Source organism: Crotalus tigris, unplaced genomic scaffold, assembly GCF_016545835.1.
Source record: "Crotalus tigris isolate CLP2741 ecotype Arizona unplaced genomic scaffold, ASM1654583v1 scf7180000023713.2527936, whole genome shotgun sequence".
Classification (NCBI taxonomy): domain Eukaryota; kingdom Metazoa; phylum Chordata; class Lepidosauria; order Squamata; family Viperidae; genus Crotalus; species Crotalus tigris.
The window spans coordinates 426,711-442,798 of record NW_024100135.1 but is presented as its reverse complement, the minus strand read 5'-3'; the positions used below and the strand labels follow the sequence as shown (position 1 = coordinate 442,798).

Genomic DNA, 16,088 nt, shown 5'->3' with positions numbered 1-16,088 from the left:
TTCACTAATGACTGAGTGAGTCACTTAACCAGCATTATAAAAGTTATAAACTCAAGTTTGGTCACATGGTTGCTCAACTTACGACTGCAGTGATTTACAACCAAAATTCTGGACTCAATTGTGGTCATAAATCAAGGACTTTCTATAAATGTTTTAAGACTTGTAACTTAATGCACATATTTGTGTCTCATTCTATAAAAAACACTAACACCTCAGGCCATAAAATGCACCTCTGTTCCTTGCTGGCTTTGTGTAATTATTATTCTGTCAGCATTACTTGGAGATAAAGAAAAGAAAGACTTGAGGAAAGTTTGGCCTCCTAAAGTAGAAAGTTTGCTTTCTACGACTGCTTGATTTGGTTCTCCTCATGAGGTTTTGCTCCATAATATCATGCAATTGTCTTAAAGATAGTTAGTTAACATTACGATTTTTTGATTTTTGGAATCCATATTTCAAAATTGGAAAAAAGTCACATGGGGCATTGAATCCCATCCCCTATTCAGTGCAGAATCCAAATTAAAACATCCCAGGTAGCTATCTATCCTTAGCTTAAAATTTATCCAACAAACAATGGCTTAGCTCTTCTTTGCATAATTGATTTCGTTATTGAGCTGTGCTTACCTTTAGATTATCTGTGACTGGAATTTTTTTTTATGAGACCAACCAGATTCCATCTTAGATTTGGAATTAGTTGAAGGAGCTGCTACCACTGAAGCCATATTATGACTTTTCATACTGTTTAAGTGATTTTGGTTTAATTACTATCCCATCTAGAATACATATTCAGTATGCTGAGAATTGTAAACTAAAATACTTGAAAGATGCCAGTATTTCATTTAGCTTGCTGCTGTTAGAACAGGGGTGTCAAATTGCCGGCCCGTGGGCCAGACGCATCACACAGAAGCCATGCCCACCCCTTTGCTGGCAATGGCAAAACTGTCCTGATACATTATGCAATGCCACATGATCTCGCGAGTTTGATATGTCTGTGTTAGGAAACCCATGCTTTCTTTCTTCGCACTTAGGTAATGTACCCAGCTGCCTTGAAGCCTTTCTTTCTTTGATCTCAATGCTCTCTACTCAGGGTAGGAGCTAGCTGGTAATTGAGCCAGTTGTCAGTTTAAAATTACTTTTCTTCTAGTCTGTTCTGATTTAGCTTCTTCTGGAGGAGCTTGTTGGCTGAACCTTGAACTAGAACACTCCTGTTAGAGATGATGAATCCTCAACAGTTGTGAAAGTCTTGAGAAAATTCCACTGAGCTATAAAAGCAGAGGTGCTGAGTAGCTTTAGAGATTATCTTTTAATATTTTATTAAATAATAGTAATAATATATTACATTTATATGCTATCTGATTCCCAATGAGTATTTTTATAATACAAATATATTATTATAAAATGTATATCTTGTATATAAAATTATATTTAAAACATTGCTTACCAAATTTAATGCACCTATCTAATTTAGTAACAAGTCAATTTAAATGTAAAATAACAAATATGGTCAATTTACATGCAAAATATTAAAAGAAAGCATTTCTTATAATTTTGAAAAGGAAATAGAGTTAATCCATCCTTCCATCCATATGGCAAGGAATATAAGCTTGTGAGCAGCAACCAGTAAAAACAGAACCCGGAATAACAGAGTTGGAAGGGCCTTGGAACTCTTGTAGTCCAAGCCCCTGCTCAAGCAGGAGACCCTATACCAAGGGTAGGCAACCTTGGCTCTTTTATGACTCATGGACTTCAACTCCCAGAATTCCTGAGCCAGCATAGTTGAAGTCTATGAATCATAAAAAAGCCAAGATTGCCTTCCTCTGCCCTATATCATTCTGGAAAATGTTTGTCCAATCTCTTCTTGAAAACCTCCAGTGATGGAGCACCCTCAGTTTTTGGAGACAAGCTGTTCCACTGGTTAATTGTTTTCACTGTCAGGAAACATCCCCTTTATTCTAGATTGGGTCTCTTTGATAATCTTCTACCTATTACTTCTTGTCCTGCTCTCAAGTGCTTTGGAGAATAGGTCAACCCTCTTCTCTCTGACAGCCCCTCAAGCATTGGAAGATTGCTATCATGTCACCATATCCAACTTTTTGGATAAAGTATTACCCTATTTTTTAAAGGCTCAGAACTATAACTGAGAATATACCTACAGTTGATTATGTTTTTATTCTCAGATGAGTCAGATAATAGCTGGAGATCAGGAATGCTTTTGCACACAGTATCACTTGTTCACCATTTCAATGTCATGTCACCAGTAGTTGTTCTCTTCGTTAGATTAGACCAGGGGTAGGCAACCTTGGCTCTTTTATGACTCATGGACTTCAACTCTCAGAATTCATGAGCCAGCATGGCTCAGCTTGGAAACCTCTTCCTTTCCCCTCAGCATGGCTGGCTCAGAAATTCTGGGAGTTGGTCCATAAGTCATAAAAGAGCCAAGGCTGCCTAGACTAGACCTATCTTGTTCCTGCAGCCATTCATCATACAGTTTGGCTTTCATACTCCTTATCCTTGTTGCTTTTCTCTGCACTCTTTCTAAAATCTCATCATCTTTTTTGTATTGTAGTAACTAGAACTGGATCCAGTACTTCAAGTGTGGGCTTGCTTACTAAAGCAGTACTATTATTTCACGTGATCTTGATACTATCTCTCTGTTGATGCAGCCTAGGACTGCATTGGCTTTTTTGGAGCTGCAGCACACTGCTGGTTCCTATTTAAGTGGTTGTCCAATAGGACACCGAGATGCTTCTCACAGTCACTACTGTTGAGCTAGATACCACCCGTTTTATACTGTGCATTTGGCTTAGTGTAAGACCTTTTCTCACCATTGAATTGCATTTTGTTAAATGTTAAAATCCTTCTTCATGTGAGCATCTCTTCTATTCTCCGAGCTCTACAAATTTGATGACTTCCTCCCCTATCCCCTTATCTAAATCATTTTTGAAGGTGTTAAAGAATACTGGGCTTAAGACAGAACCTTGTGGTACCCCACTGCATGCTTTCCTTTATGTAGATGTAGTTCCATTAAGAACTACACGTTCAGTGTGGTTGATCAGCCAATTGCTAATCCAACTGGTGATTATACTGTCTATCATTTTTCTATCTTACTAAGAAGCAGACTGTGGTCTTCTTTGTCAAATGCTTATTGAAGTCTAAGTAAACCACTTCCTCAGTATTTCCCTGATCCACTAATTTAATCATTTTGTCAAAAAAAGCAATAAGGTTTGCCTGGCATGATCAGTTTTTAAAATCCATGTTGACTTCTAGTAATAGCTTTGTTTGTTTCTAGCTGCTTGCAAATCTGTTGCTTGATAATCTTTTCCAGGATTTTCCAGGTATTGATGTCAGGTCAATTGGTTTGTACTTTTCCAGATCCATTTTTTCCCCTTTTTGATGATTGGAACCACATCAGCTTTTTCTAGTGCCCCAACAGCTTTGAAAGATTTTGTTCAGTGGTTTCACGATCACGTCTGCCAGCTCTTTCAGAATTCTGGGATGTGATCCATCTAGTCCTGGCAATTTGAACTTGTCTAGAGTGGACAGATGTTCTCTCACCATTTTCTTGCCTATTTTGATTTGTATTCCTGTTCTGTCTTCTATGGTACTGTTTTTGATAAGTTGGCCTCTTTTTCCCTTTTGTGTAAAGACGGATGCAAATAATAAATTAAACAATTCCACTTTCTCCCTGTTACTCATCACCCCCTTTCCATCTTCTCCCATTAGTGGCTGATAGTTTCTTTGACATTTTTCTTGTTTTTCACATGTTGAAAGTAACTTTTAAAATTATTTTTGACATTTTTTCAAATGCCAATTGTGTTTGGTTTAAAGATGATTTCTAAACCTGAAAAGATTGTAGGATCTTGCCTGTTTCATTTGGCAACATCCTAATTATACAGCTCTGAATTTTGAAATCTATAGAACAGTTAGTTTTGAATAATATTGTCATTTAAAGTGCAGGAGGGGGTACCAAATATTTTTTTTATATTTTAGCCTTAATGTAGAATTAAGGTACTGTTAGATTCAGTTGCTTAGAAATGAATTTTTCCCAAGGTTCAGAAACAGAGCTCTTGATGATAGGAAGAGGGAATCTAATTGAAATAGTAAAATCCGTGGCTTAGGCAGATATTCTAACTATATCAAAATAATATTACAAAGTAGTAATAAGAAGCCTGTATTTTATTTTTTATATATTTACGGAAGATATCAAATGGAATGGTGTATATAATATCCAATTATTTCCTAGGAGAGAGCTATGAGGATGCAGAAGAGAATGCCTCTTTGGATGCTGATGAAGTGACTACTGAAGAGCCATGCCCAGTACAGATAGTTCTTGCTCATGAAGATGACCATAACTTTGAACTGGATGAATCAGCATTGGAGAGAATCTTGCTTCAGGAGCATATAAGAGACCTCAACATAGTAGTAGTTTCTGTTGCTGGTGCATTCCGTAAAGGCAAATCGTTTCTCTTGGATTTCATGCTTAGGTATATGTATAACAAGGTGCGTAGCTGAACTACTCTGAGAATAATTAACAAAAATGTATTCCTCTTAAGATTTGTTTTATTGTGTTCCAAATTGTGTTAGGATTTCATATTTCTAAACATTATTGAGGGAATTTGAGGTATATATAATTAACATAGCTAATTAATGTTAATATTAATTAACATTATATTTGGTAACCTTATAATAGAACTAAAAAGCGAAACAGTATACATATGCCAGGAACTATTTGTAACTACCGCATTTTCAGAAAAATAAGACCTACCCTGAAAATAAGCCCTATTTAAGAGCCTACGCAGCTGTCCAGCCGCCCATCCCGTCTGGTTGCTACTCGTGAGGTGAGGTGGGAAGGAGCTGCCCCATGCTCCCCGCACCTGCTTAATTTGCCACAGGGCACCTGCAGCCAGGCTTCCCATGCCCCAATACCTGTTGTATCTTGCAATGGCTGCACCAACAGCCCCATAAAGGAGCCTGGCTGCCACTCCACTTCTGCGGCCTCTTGCTGCTGCTTGTGTCCATCATCCCTGGCCTCCATTTCACTGGCAGATGCTTTCAGGAAAGGCCTCTGGAGCCCAGAATGGAGCTCCGGGAGGATGTGCGCATCATCCCCACCATCTCTGTTTCACCGGCAGAGGTGATTATTTGAACTTACAACAGTTCTGAACGAGAGGCTTGAGTTGTGCTTGTGTTTATGTCAATTGTAGTGACCCTGTGGTCATATGATCTCCATTCACAAGCTTTTTTGTTGGTTTCCTATCAGCAAAGTCAATGGGAAAGCAGGCAGGATGTTGTAAATGCAAAGATGCAACTATGTGAATCCTTAATTATCTGCTATGATTTGCTTAACAGTGGCAACTGGGAGGGCTGGAATTTCTGTTGTTAAATTGTAGGGCCACATGACATCGTGTTTTACAGCCATATTACTTAAGGCAGAAACTCAATCCCAATTACCGTTGTTAACAGAAATCAAGGATAATAAAAAAAGTTTCTTCCAACATATTAACAACAAGAAAAAAGTCAAGGAAACTGTAGGTCCACTAAAGAGAGAAGATGGCAAGGAAATAACAGGCAAAAGGGAGAAAACAGAGCTGCTTAACTGCAAAAGACATACTAGAAACAAAAATTAAAATAAGCAAGAAAATGATAAGAGAACACCTATCCGACCTTGACAAATATAAATCACCGGGATCCAACAGATTACATTGCAGAGTTCTGAAAGAGCTGGCAGAAGTTATCTCAGAACCATTGCACCACATCTTTCATAAATCCTGGAGAACTGGGGGAAGAATCTGAGGATTGGAAAAGGTCTGATGTGGTTCCCATCTTCAAGAAAGGAAAAAAAAAACGACCCAGGAAGCTACATACCAATCAGTTTAACATCAGTACTGCAGGCCACTTTAGCTGACTGTGTTCAGCAGGTCAGTGGTTCAAATCTCACCGGCTCAAGGTTGACTCAGCCTTCCATCCTTCCGAGGTAGGTAAAATGAGGACCCAGATTGTTGGGGGCAATGTAAATATATATATACATTGCTTACTGGTGTACGCCGCTTAGAGAGTGCTTGCACTTAAAGTGGTATATAAGCCTCATAAATAAATAAATAAATAATAAACAGATCTGCAAACAACTACAAGCAAACAAAGTCATAAACAGTAGCCAGCACGGGTTTGTTAAAAACAGATCGTGCCAAACCAATCTTATTTCATTCTTTGATAAAGTGACTAAACTAGTAGACCAGCAAAATATTGTGAACATAGTATATTTAGATTTCAATAAGGCATTTGATAAAGTAGACCACAACCTAACTCCTTGGTAAGCTAGAAAAAGGTGGAATAGACAACATCACCATCAGATGGATCTGTAGCTGGCTGGCAAACTGTACTCAATGAGTAGTCCTCAATGGCACTACATCCACATGAAGAGAAGTAAGCAGTGGGGTACCACAAGGCTCCGTCTTAGGCCCAGTACTCTTCAATATCTTCCTCAGTGACTTAGATGAGGGAATTGAAGGGGAACTTGTCAAATTTGCAGATGACACCAAACTGACAGGAGTAGCCAAGACAAACTCAGGATCCAAAAAGATTTAGACAAACTTGAACAATTGGCCCTATCCAACAAAATGAGTTTCAATGTGGACAAAAGCAAAGTTTTACATTTAGAAAAATCAAAGGTAAAGTACAGATTGGGCGAGACCTGGTTTAAAAACTAACTGTGAGAGAGACCTTGAAGTCCTAAGGGATGATCACTTGACTATAAGCTAGCAATGTGTAGCAGCAACCAAAAAGGCTAATACAATCCTGGGTTGTATAAACAGAGGAATAGAATCAAGATCACGTGAAGTTTTATAAAACCCTAGTAAGACCACACCTAGAATACTGCAACCAATTTTGTTCACCATACGACAAAAAAGATGTTGAGAGTTTGGAAAAGGTTCAGAGAAGAGCAACTAAGATGATCAAAGCCCTGGAGACTAAAACATACGAAGAACGGCTGCAGGACTTGGGTTTGACTAGTCTAAAGAAAGAAGAAATAGGGGAGACGTGATAGCAGTATTCCAGTATCTGAGGGGCTGCCACAAGGAAGAGGGGGTGCTTTGTTCACCAGAGCACCAGAGGGAAAGATGAGAAACAATGGTTGGAAGCTGATCAAAGAGAGAAGCAACCTGGAATTAAGGAGAAACTTCCTGACAGTGAGTACAATCAACCAATGGAACAGCTTACCTCCAGAAATCATGGGTGTTCCATCACTGGAGATTTTTAAGAAGAGACTAGACAATCACCTGTCTGAGATGGTGTAGGTTCTCCTGCTTGAGCAGGGGGCTGGACCAGAAGACCTCCAAGGTCCCTTCCAGCTCTATTCTATTCTCTATATGATTGCCATGTGTGACTTTCCCTGCTGGCTTCCCACAAGTAAAGTCAACAGGGAAGTTGGCAGGCAAGGTTGCAATTATACCTATAAATTGCTGTCACCATGTTTTCTCTCAAGGAGCCCCACTATGGAGTATAAGATCCCATGGATCTCATTCTCTTTAACAACTGGCAATAGCTAGCAACAGCTGCTGACCCAGCCGAACTTGGAAGTGCTGTTCATGGCCTCCACTGGCCCATAGCCTCAGAAGCTGGCCCTCCCACAGTCCATACTGATGTTCATGAGCCATAGAACCTGCCCATGGTACCCGCATGCATTCTGTAGTGCCAAACTGTACGGCCACACTTAATGACAGCAAAGTCCTGGGTTTGCAACGCTGCCATTGCTAAGTGATGCAGCATGACATTGCGCTTTAATTTGCACCAATTAACAACAGAATTTAGATCCCCATTGCCATTGTAACACAAGGACTACTTGTTAGTAATGACTCAGGTTTTTCATATTAGTCAAAATTAAGCATACAATATTAATGCATGATTGCCTTGGGCCTTCCACATTATTAAATATATACGTATATGTGTGTGTTCTGTTATAGGAGTCATCTTCTTGGATAGGTGGAAGTAGTGAACCTTTGACTGGCTTTACGTGGAGAGGAGGGTGTGAGAGAGAAACAACTGGCATTCAGATTTGGAGTGAAGTATTCATAATTCCCAAACCTGATGGGACAAAGGTAATCCGTTAAGCATCTGACATAATGCTTATTGAATTACTGAACAGAGCAAGCAAAAAATGAATGCAAAATATTTTGATCCCTCTTCCTGATATGAGTTGATGTGATGTTTTAGATACCTCTGAAACAGATTGTCAGGATTCTCCAGGCATGGAATTTCATGGACTCAGCATGGCTAGATTGCAAACAGAAATAAGTTTTCCATACATGTACAATCTACCTCCTGCTGTTTGAACTTGGCTGTTCTTTTCCTAGTTATAGCAACAGCAATACTTTTTACATAATGGCCTGAGAATCATTGACTCATCAGTTTCAGCCTTACTGTATACTTGTTTAGTGTTGTAACTAATTGTAATGTTAAGAATGTATAATATTATATGCAGTATAATAGATGGAATTGAACTTTTGAAAATACCCAGTAACATTTACTCTCAGAATGATTTGTTTTTAACTCACTTTTATTATTTTTGTACATAACCCAAGGCAGCAAATATGCTCCTTCCTCCTTCTATTTTCCTTACAACAACCCTGTGAAGTAGGTTTGGTTAAGAGAGAGTGACTGACCCAGTTGGCTTTCACGCCTAAAGTGAAACTAGAGCTCACATTCTTCTGGTTCTGTCCTGCTGCCTTAATCATTAGATAAAGCTGTGTGGTCCATCTTCCCTTCAGAGAAATATATACAGATATACATATGTTAAATTATGCCATACTTCTGTATGCAAGGTTTGACATTATTTCCATCCATCCATAGGAGGAATTTTTTTCTCTTTTTATATAATGTATATCCTATGTGGTATTTTCAGTTACACTGACCACCTAGAGGTAATCAAACCACCTTTGATTAGTTTCCTAGTGAGATGTTATTCTGTGGTGCTCAGAGTCTCAACCGGGAACTGATAATACCTAATAAGGATTAAAGCAGTGGTTCTCAACCTTTTTAATGCTGCGACCCCCCAACTGGTCGTAAGTCGAGGACTACTCAACCGGTCGTAAGTCGAGGACTACTCAACTGGTGCAGCACCGTTTGCAGAATGGGACTTTTGGCGGGCTCAGCAGGGCAGAGACAGCCTGGACAATTCCTATTGGCTTTTGAAAGCACAGCTAAGGAAAAGGGGGAAAAAATGGCAGACTGCATTGTTTGGCGACCCCCGTGAAATGGTCATTCGACCCCAAATGGGGTCCCGACCCACAGGTTGAGAACCACTGGATTAAAGCAATCCAGTACTGCCTCTTGGTAATCTATATAGCTAGTAATATTTACTAGCATAAACATGCTTCTTATACCCAACCACACCATAGAGCATTATGCACATTTTCACTTGTGAGGTTTTTTGCTTCATATTCAAAAAAATGAATACTGAGCTATTTGGTCACTTTTTAAACTTTTGACTGTTAATTAAAGTGGTTGTGAAAGTAAATGTACATTTTCTAGTGACTGAATGGAGGGAATCAAAATATAGTGAAACACTGCTGATATCACACCTGCATTGAACTCAAGCTTTCAAATTTAAAGTGAAAGAATTGTTTTCATTCTTTTTTTCTTTAAAAAAAACCTCTGTAGGTTGCTGTATTACTAATGGATACCCAAGGTGCTTTTGATAGTCAATCAACTATCAAAGACTGTGCAACAGTATTTGCTTTAAGCACCATGACAAGTTCAGTCCAGGTAAGTCTGTAGTCATATCAGATGGTGGTAGACTTTAAATATTTTCCTTATTTCAAAATACATATGTCACCTGAAAACATAATAGTAAAACCATTTATTGCTTTCTTGTTTTATGTTATTTTGATTATGATAGCATAGAAATATGTTTAATATATAAATCATGTATTATAGAAAGAACCATTATGCTTAATCTTTCGGTTGCATTATAGCTTTCATACACTTAGAACATTAAGCTTCAAATATAATAATCTGAAGTATGATACAGATTTTAAAAGTTCTTTGTTTAGCTTTAAAAGCCAATGCAGTGTAGAAGTGGATGATCTTAATTAAAATGTGGAAAACCAGGATACAAATATCCATTCAGTCCATATTTTTAATTTCAGTCTAATATAATTTATATATTTAAAATGATAAAATAGAGTCTGAAGTTTAAATAGTTAATGAATGAGTGGTTAGTAAATGATAATCACCTGGACAGGTTTTTCTGGAATGGAATCTATTTTGGAATTTAATAAGTCTCTCTGCACAGGTGCATAGGCAGATGATCCTCACTTAAATGACCACTCATTCAACAACCATATGGACTTACAACAACAATGAATGAGTGGTACTTAAGACTGGTCCCTTAAGTTGCATCAGTTGCCGTGTCGTACAGTCACATTTGCAATCTTCCTGTCAGCTTCCCATAAGAAAGTCAGCAGGCAAGCTGGCAGGAAGTCCTCACTTAATGACCTTTGGTAATTCACTTAGTGATGATAACCGGAGACTGGCAGAATTGCCATCACTAAGTGGCACATTCACATGACATTGCACTTTAGGGTCACATCACTTTAGTGACAGAAATGCTGGTCTCAAATATCATTATTACTATACTCCAGCTTGGAATCAATTTATCCCTAATAATATATTGATTATTTTAATTTATCAATAAGTTATCAATACATTAATAATATATTGATTATTTATTGATTATTAATAGTATATTGATTAATTTCTCTTTAATAATATATTGATTATTTGAGCGAAGCCTGACTCCTAGTGATTGTATGTATAGATGCCCTTCATCTTCAATATCCCTAGTGACAGTTCACAACTATTTCAGGGACTTTGGAAGCACAGTCATTTTTTCTACTAAAGTGGATCAATACTCAATTGTAGGCTCTTCATAATAACTACACTGTGTGCTTTCTCCAGATTTCAAGACCTTGGGCAGTATGTGAAAGTTATTAGTTCACTCCAATCTGAAATGTTCACTATTGTCAATAAAATCCATATATATTTATTGCTGCTGATAGGATATTAAAATGTTCAAGAAGAAAAATGATGTTCTTTACCAGGTTCTCTGGTAATAAAATGAGATACAGTTAGCAAACTAATTTAAAATAAAACCCTGGCTTGCTACTTCTGGGTATTTAAATGTTTTTAAATTGAGCATCTTTACTAGTGACATCCAATGTTAATTACAAGTTCTAGTCTAAATGTCTTCTTCTGTTTTATTTTGCTGGGATTTTCTGATTGCTACGGTTGACCAGAAAATTCTGTGATCATAAGCATTCAGCTTTAATTATGTTTACGGTAGTTCTCACTTAACACCCCTAATTGGGACTAGCAATTCCACTGCTAAGTTAAGTAGTGGCTAACATGGGAAATCCTGTGACCGTTTTCCCATTGGAAAAAGACAAAACTAGGCAATTTCACTCCTTCAGTTTTTGTTTGTCTCCTAACCACTCTCTTGCTCTTTAGAATGCTGGAGTGCCTGCTTACTGTCTATTACAGATTAAAAGCAATGTGATTATGACAGTAGACTCGGACTGGGAGTTACGAGCATGCTATGCAAGCAAGTTACAGCAATCTTGTGAAATCTCTTCTCCAGTCTCTCCATTCTACTCTACCAGGGAGAGGAGGGGAGGGAAAGTAAAACAAGAGATTTCTGTAAGAAATCTCTCCTTTTCCAGACCCTTCACCTCCTCTCACAGAGAGATTGAAGAGAGAACATTTTATTTAAGAAAAGTGTTATTAACTTTCAGTTCCAATTAGACATTGAGGGAACTCTCCACCTAAGATGCTGTTTAGTTTGGTTGGCAAACTTTTAAAAATCTAAAAGCAAATCACCTAATAAGTTTAATTAGGGTTTGGGTCGTATGGTTGTTGACACTGGGGAATGGAGTGGCTATTTATGGGCTTTTATATTGTGAATTTTTAATATCGTAGCTGCCCAGATTCAATATATGTGAATTGGACAGCCATATAAATTTGTTTAATAAATAAATAAATGTGAAAACTATTATGTTTTATAGGTATACAATCTATCACAGAACATCCAAGAAGATGATCTTCAGCATTTGCAAGTAAATATATTCTGATTCTATAGTAACTCCCATTACTAGTATTTGAATAAGCTCTTTGCACATGAAATGTGTCAAGGCTCAATTTTGAAAGGTTCCCTATTAAGGGGACTCTTTAGGGAATGCAGGAAGTTGATAGAAGTAAGATGATGGGGCTAAATCCTCTTTAAAAACTTAATGTACATGATTTTTAATTACTGTTACTTGAAATGCACTTACAACCTTTTTCATCTATGATTATGCATTTATATATATTAAGATTTGTAGTCTGTATTTGCTAAATTGTTTTCCTAATTTTATCCTATAAAATTAGGAAAATAATTTTATAGATATAGAATTTATAATTACTATGCCACTGAAACTTTTAACTATACTTGAGAGCCATTTGCTCCTTATTTTCACTGGGGTCATTAATACTCTTTCAACATTATTGATTATTATCAATATTATTCTATTGTTGAGATTCTTGAATTCAGAATGTAAGAAAGTATTTGGTTATTACTTATTTAGATTAATAATCAATTAATAACCAAATTGGTTTATTTAGATTTCTAAAATGGTTTTGTGCAGCTATCTAACTTGATAAGTACACCACTTATTCATGAGTAAATGTTCATTACTGTGATATATATATCTTTGTCTTTTATGTATACATTCTTAATTTTGTTTAATAGCTTTTTACAGAGTATGGAAGGTTAGCAATGGAAGAAATTTACCAAAAGCCATTTCAGGTAATAGTATGATTATGATTGCTGTTTCCATGTTTGTTTATCTCAGGGAAGTTTCATATACTACAATAATAGTTGTAAAATGTAATTGCATCATCTGCCCTGTATGTGGCATATATACATAATTTTTAATTACTACCAATTTTTAAGAGTCCATAGTTTCATATTCATGTAATAATAGATTTTCAAGTGTTGTAAATGTTAGTTCATTTCAACCGCAGTAGAAGGGCTACAATAGAATGGTATGCTTTATGAAATGGCAGGTATTTCTAGGTGAACAGGAAGTCCATGTATGCTTAAGCAAACTGGTGACGATGGGAGGTTTAGTGTACATAATTTGCTATTCTGACCAAGAGAGGGAGGGATGGAGGGACAGAAAGAGAGAAAGAAATCTTTGCCAGTTTGCTGCTTTGTAGAAGTCATCTTTCCACTTCAGCAGATTGGCTAATAGTTTACACTTCTATTTTGTTTGAGGAGAAAGAGGTGGTTGTATTTTAATTCTTATACTTAACTGCAGGCTAATAATTTTTATGCAGGTTTTTTTCACGATTTAGCTTGCTACAAAACCCTTTTTGTAGGGTTTATTGTAAAATAATATTTTAGGAATGTGCATGAAATGGCTGGTTTCAGGTAGCCTATATCTTAACATTTATGAAAGAGATTGTTTTGGTTCAGGGTTGGATGATCCATAGAAAAAAACCAAGGACATTAATAGTTGAGGAAAGATAGAAAATTGGACAAGGAGGGAGTGTAGTGGGATACATTAGGCTAGGACACGGGCGTCATGTGATGTATAGTGATGTATCATGATTTTTTTGCCTTTGTGGAGCTGGGGTGGGTGTGGTCTGCACGTGATGCATCCGGTCAGTTTGACATCAGCAATGGTGATAGAGGGAGGGAGGAGGAAAAGTGCTGGGAAGATCAGGTGGTCTGGTAGGGTATGATGGCCCCATCGGCCTCAGCAGAAGGGGGAGAGGGAAGGAAAAAGGTTGGAAAGATGAGAGCTAGGAAGCTGGTGGGATATGCTTTAGTTGCCTCATCTGGATTCTGTTTGTTTGAAACCCAGAATAACCAAAATATTCTAGAATTTGGTTCTGGTAAGTTATGTCGGATCAGAAATAGTTCAGCATAACTTTTAGAATGTGACGGTTTTCTTCCAGGGTAATGATTTTACTCACATTCTACAGCAGAGGTTCTCAACCTGTGGGTCGGGACCCCATTTCGGGTCGAACAACCATTTCACGGGGGTCGCCAAACAACGCAGTCGGCCATTTTTTTTCCCTTTTCCTTAGCTGTGCTACTCCCTTTTATTCTATTGGCTTTTGAATTGTTCAGGCTGTCTCTGTCCTGCTGAGTCCGCCAAAAGTCCCATTCTGCAAACAGTGCTGCACCAGTTGAGTAGTCCTCGACTTACGACCGGTTGGGGGTCGCGGCATTAAAAAGGTTGAGAACCACTGTTCTACAGGATAGATATTTTCAGAAGAAGCTGAGGTAGCTTGAGTTTAGAGTATTCCTTGTTAATTCTGGTTTTATATTAATAACATGTAGAGGTTAAAAACATGCTTGTTGAATTATGGATAGTAAAGTTTTTATAATGATGTTTTAAGTGGTGTGGTGTTCTGTTTGCCAATAAATAAGGTTAACTCATATTTTTGCATTTCTATATAGACTCTTATGTTCCTAATTAGAGACTGGAGCTATCCATACGAACATGCATATGGTTTAAAAGGAGGAAAACAATTTCTAGAAAAGCGATTGCAGGTAATTCATTATCAGTAATAGTTGATTTTTGTTTAAGGGGAGCTGAGCTAACTGGAACATGCAAATACTTATTTTTGTATTAGATTAGTTCTGATTTGCTGCAGAAGAATTTCATCTTCTAAAAATGTATGTTGCTTCTAGGTGAAATTGCACCAGCATGAAGAGCTTCAGAATGTAAGGAAGCACATTCACTCATGTTTCAGTAACCTAGGCTGTTTCCTGTTGCCGCACCCTGGTCTTAAAGTTGCAACTAACCCAAGTTTTGATGGGAGACTAAATGGTAGGAGATTTTCTGTTTTATATAGCTAACTAGGAGGTGTTACTGACTCAAATGTTCTTTAAATGATTGCATTAAAAGCAATCTATATAGCATATAGATGAATATTGATGGGATAATTTAGATGGTTGTTGGAGGAGTATCAGCAGCATATTAGTTTTGTTTAAATTCTTTGATTAAGAACTGTACACAGTTTTCAGCAGAAATGCTATACCACATGGAGAAGTGAAATATCTCTTGTCAAACCTCTAAAGCAGCCATATCTTTTGCAAGACTTACAATAGCCACTTTGGAAGTTGCTCCTAGGCTGCCTCTGCAAGCTGCTTTGCTTTATTGGGAAGAAAGTGAAACAAAGTGGTTATGCATTTACAAGCAGGAGTAATAGATGTGCCAATACTGCAAGCTTGGTTCCTCTAATAATGAAAAGATAAATCCTTTGTTTGGCTTGTACAACGTTCTTTCAACTGGCTTTGAACAGCTCTATTAAGAATACAGTTATATAATAAAAATGCATATGATACAAATTAATACGACAGTTTTGATATTGATTGATTAATGTTTCTGATTGAATACTGAAATTGATGTTGCCTACCAAGTTATAGAGTAGGCATCCTATCAAATTTCAATGTTATTTTAAAATAATTATAACTTAGCTGAGATTGGATAATAATCATGATTTCCTGCTGTGAAAATGAATTGTAGTTCCAAATTGTCTCTTCTCCCCTTCAACCTTTTTGAACAATTCACTACACTGTCTACTGCAAAATAAGTTGGAATCTGAAGCCTGTTTAGATTCAGTATGTTTAAACAAAAAGAAGCAAAAGTTTCCCATATCTTTTTTATGGCACCAAAAGATAGTTGTGAGAGGCCAAAAAATATGAAAACCAGTTTTCCATTTCATCTGAATTAGGCTTTGGATTTGAGAAGTGACTAAACTAGAAGTGTATAAACCAGTGGTAGTGAACCTACGGCACGGGTGCCAGATGTGGTACTCAGAGCCCTCTCTATGGGCACGCGCGCCATCGCCCCAGTCCTAGGCCTTCAGCTGGGTTTTATAAAACCTTTTTGCTTTAGGCCTCCACCGCCGTGTACAAAAAAAAAAAGGTTCAATCAATCAGTCAATTTCAACTTCTTGCTGGAAAAAAAAAGATCTTGCAAAGTTGGAATTGATTGATTGAACTTTTTAGTCCCTCCCAGTCTGCTGTTACCACCGCAGCC

At 37.4% G+C, this 16,088-nt stretch overlaps 1 protein-coding gene across 2 annotated transcripts in view; it reads left to right on the top strand.

Annotated features, from left to right (window-relative positions):
• The window catches only part of ATL2 (atlastin GTPase 2), a 49,865-nt gene that overhangs the window by 17,015 nt on the left and 16,762 nt on the right, over nucleotides 1–16,088 (top strand). For both annotated transcript variants that reach the window (XM_039320865.1, XM_039320866.1), the window contains exons 2-8: nucleotides 4,241–4,497; nucleotides 7,959–8,093; nucleotides 9,655–9,759; nucleotides 12,057–12,107; nucleotides 12,779–12,835; nucleotides 14,501–14,593; nucleotides 14,735–14,873. In XM_039320865.1, the coding sequence (XP_039176799.1) occupies nucleotides 4,241–4,497; nucleotides 7,959–8,093; nucleotides 9,655–9,759; nucleotides 12,057–12,107; nucleotides 12,779–12,835; nucleotides 14,501–14,593; nucleotides 14,735–14,873 (837 nt within the window). The remainder of the gene's footprint in view (nucleotides 1–4,240; nucleotides 4,498–7,958; nucleotides 8,094–9,654; nucleotides 9,760–12,056; nucleotides 12,108–12,778; nucleotides 12,836–14,500; nucleotides 14,594–14,734; nucleotides 14,874–16,088) is intronic.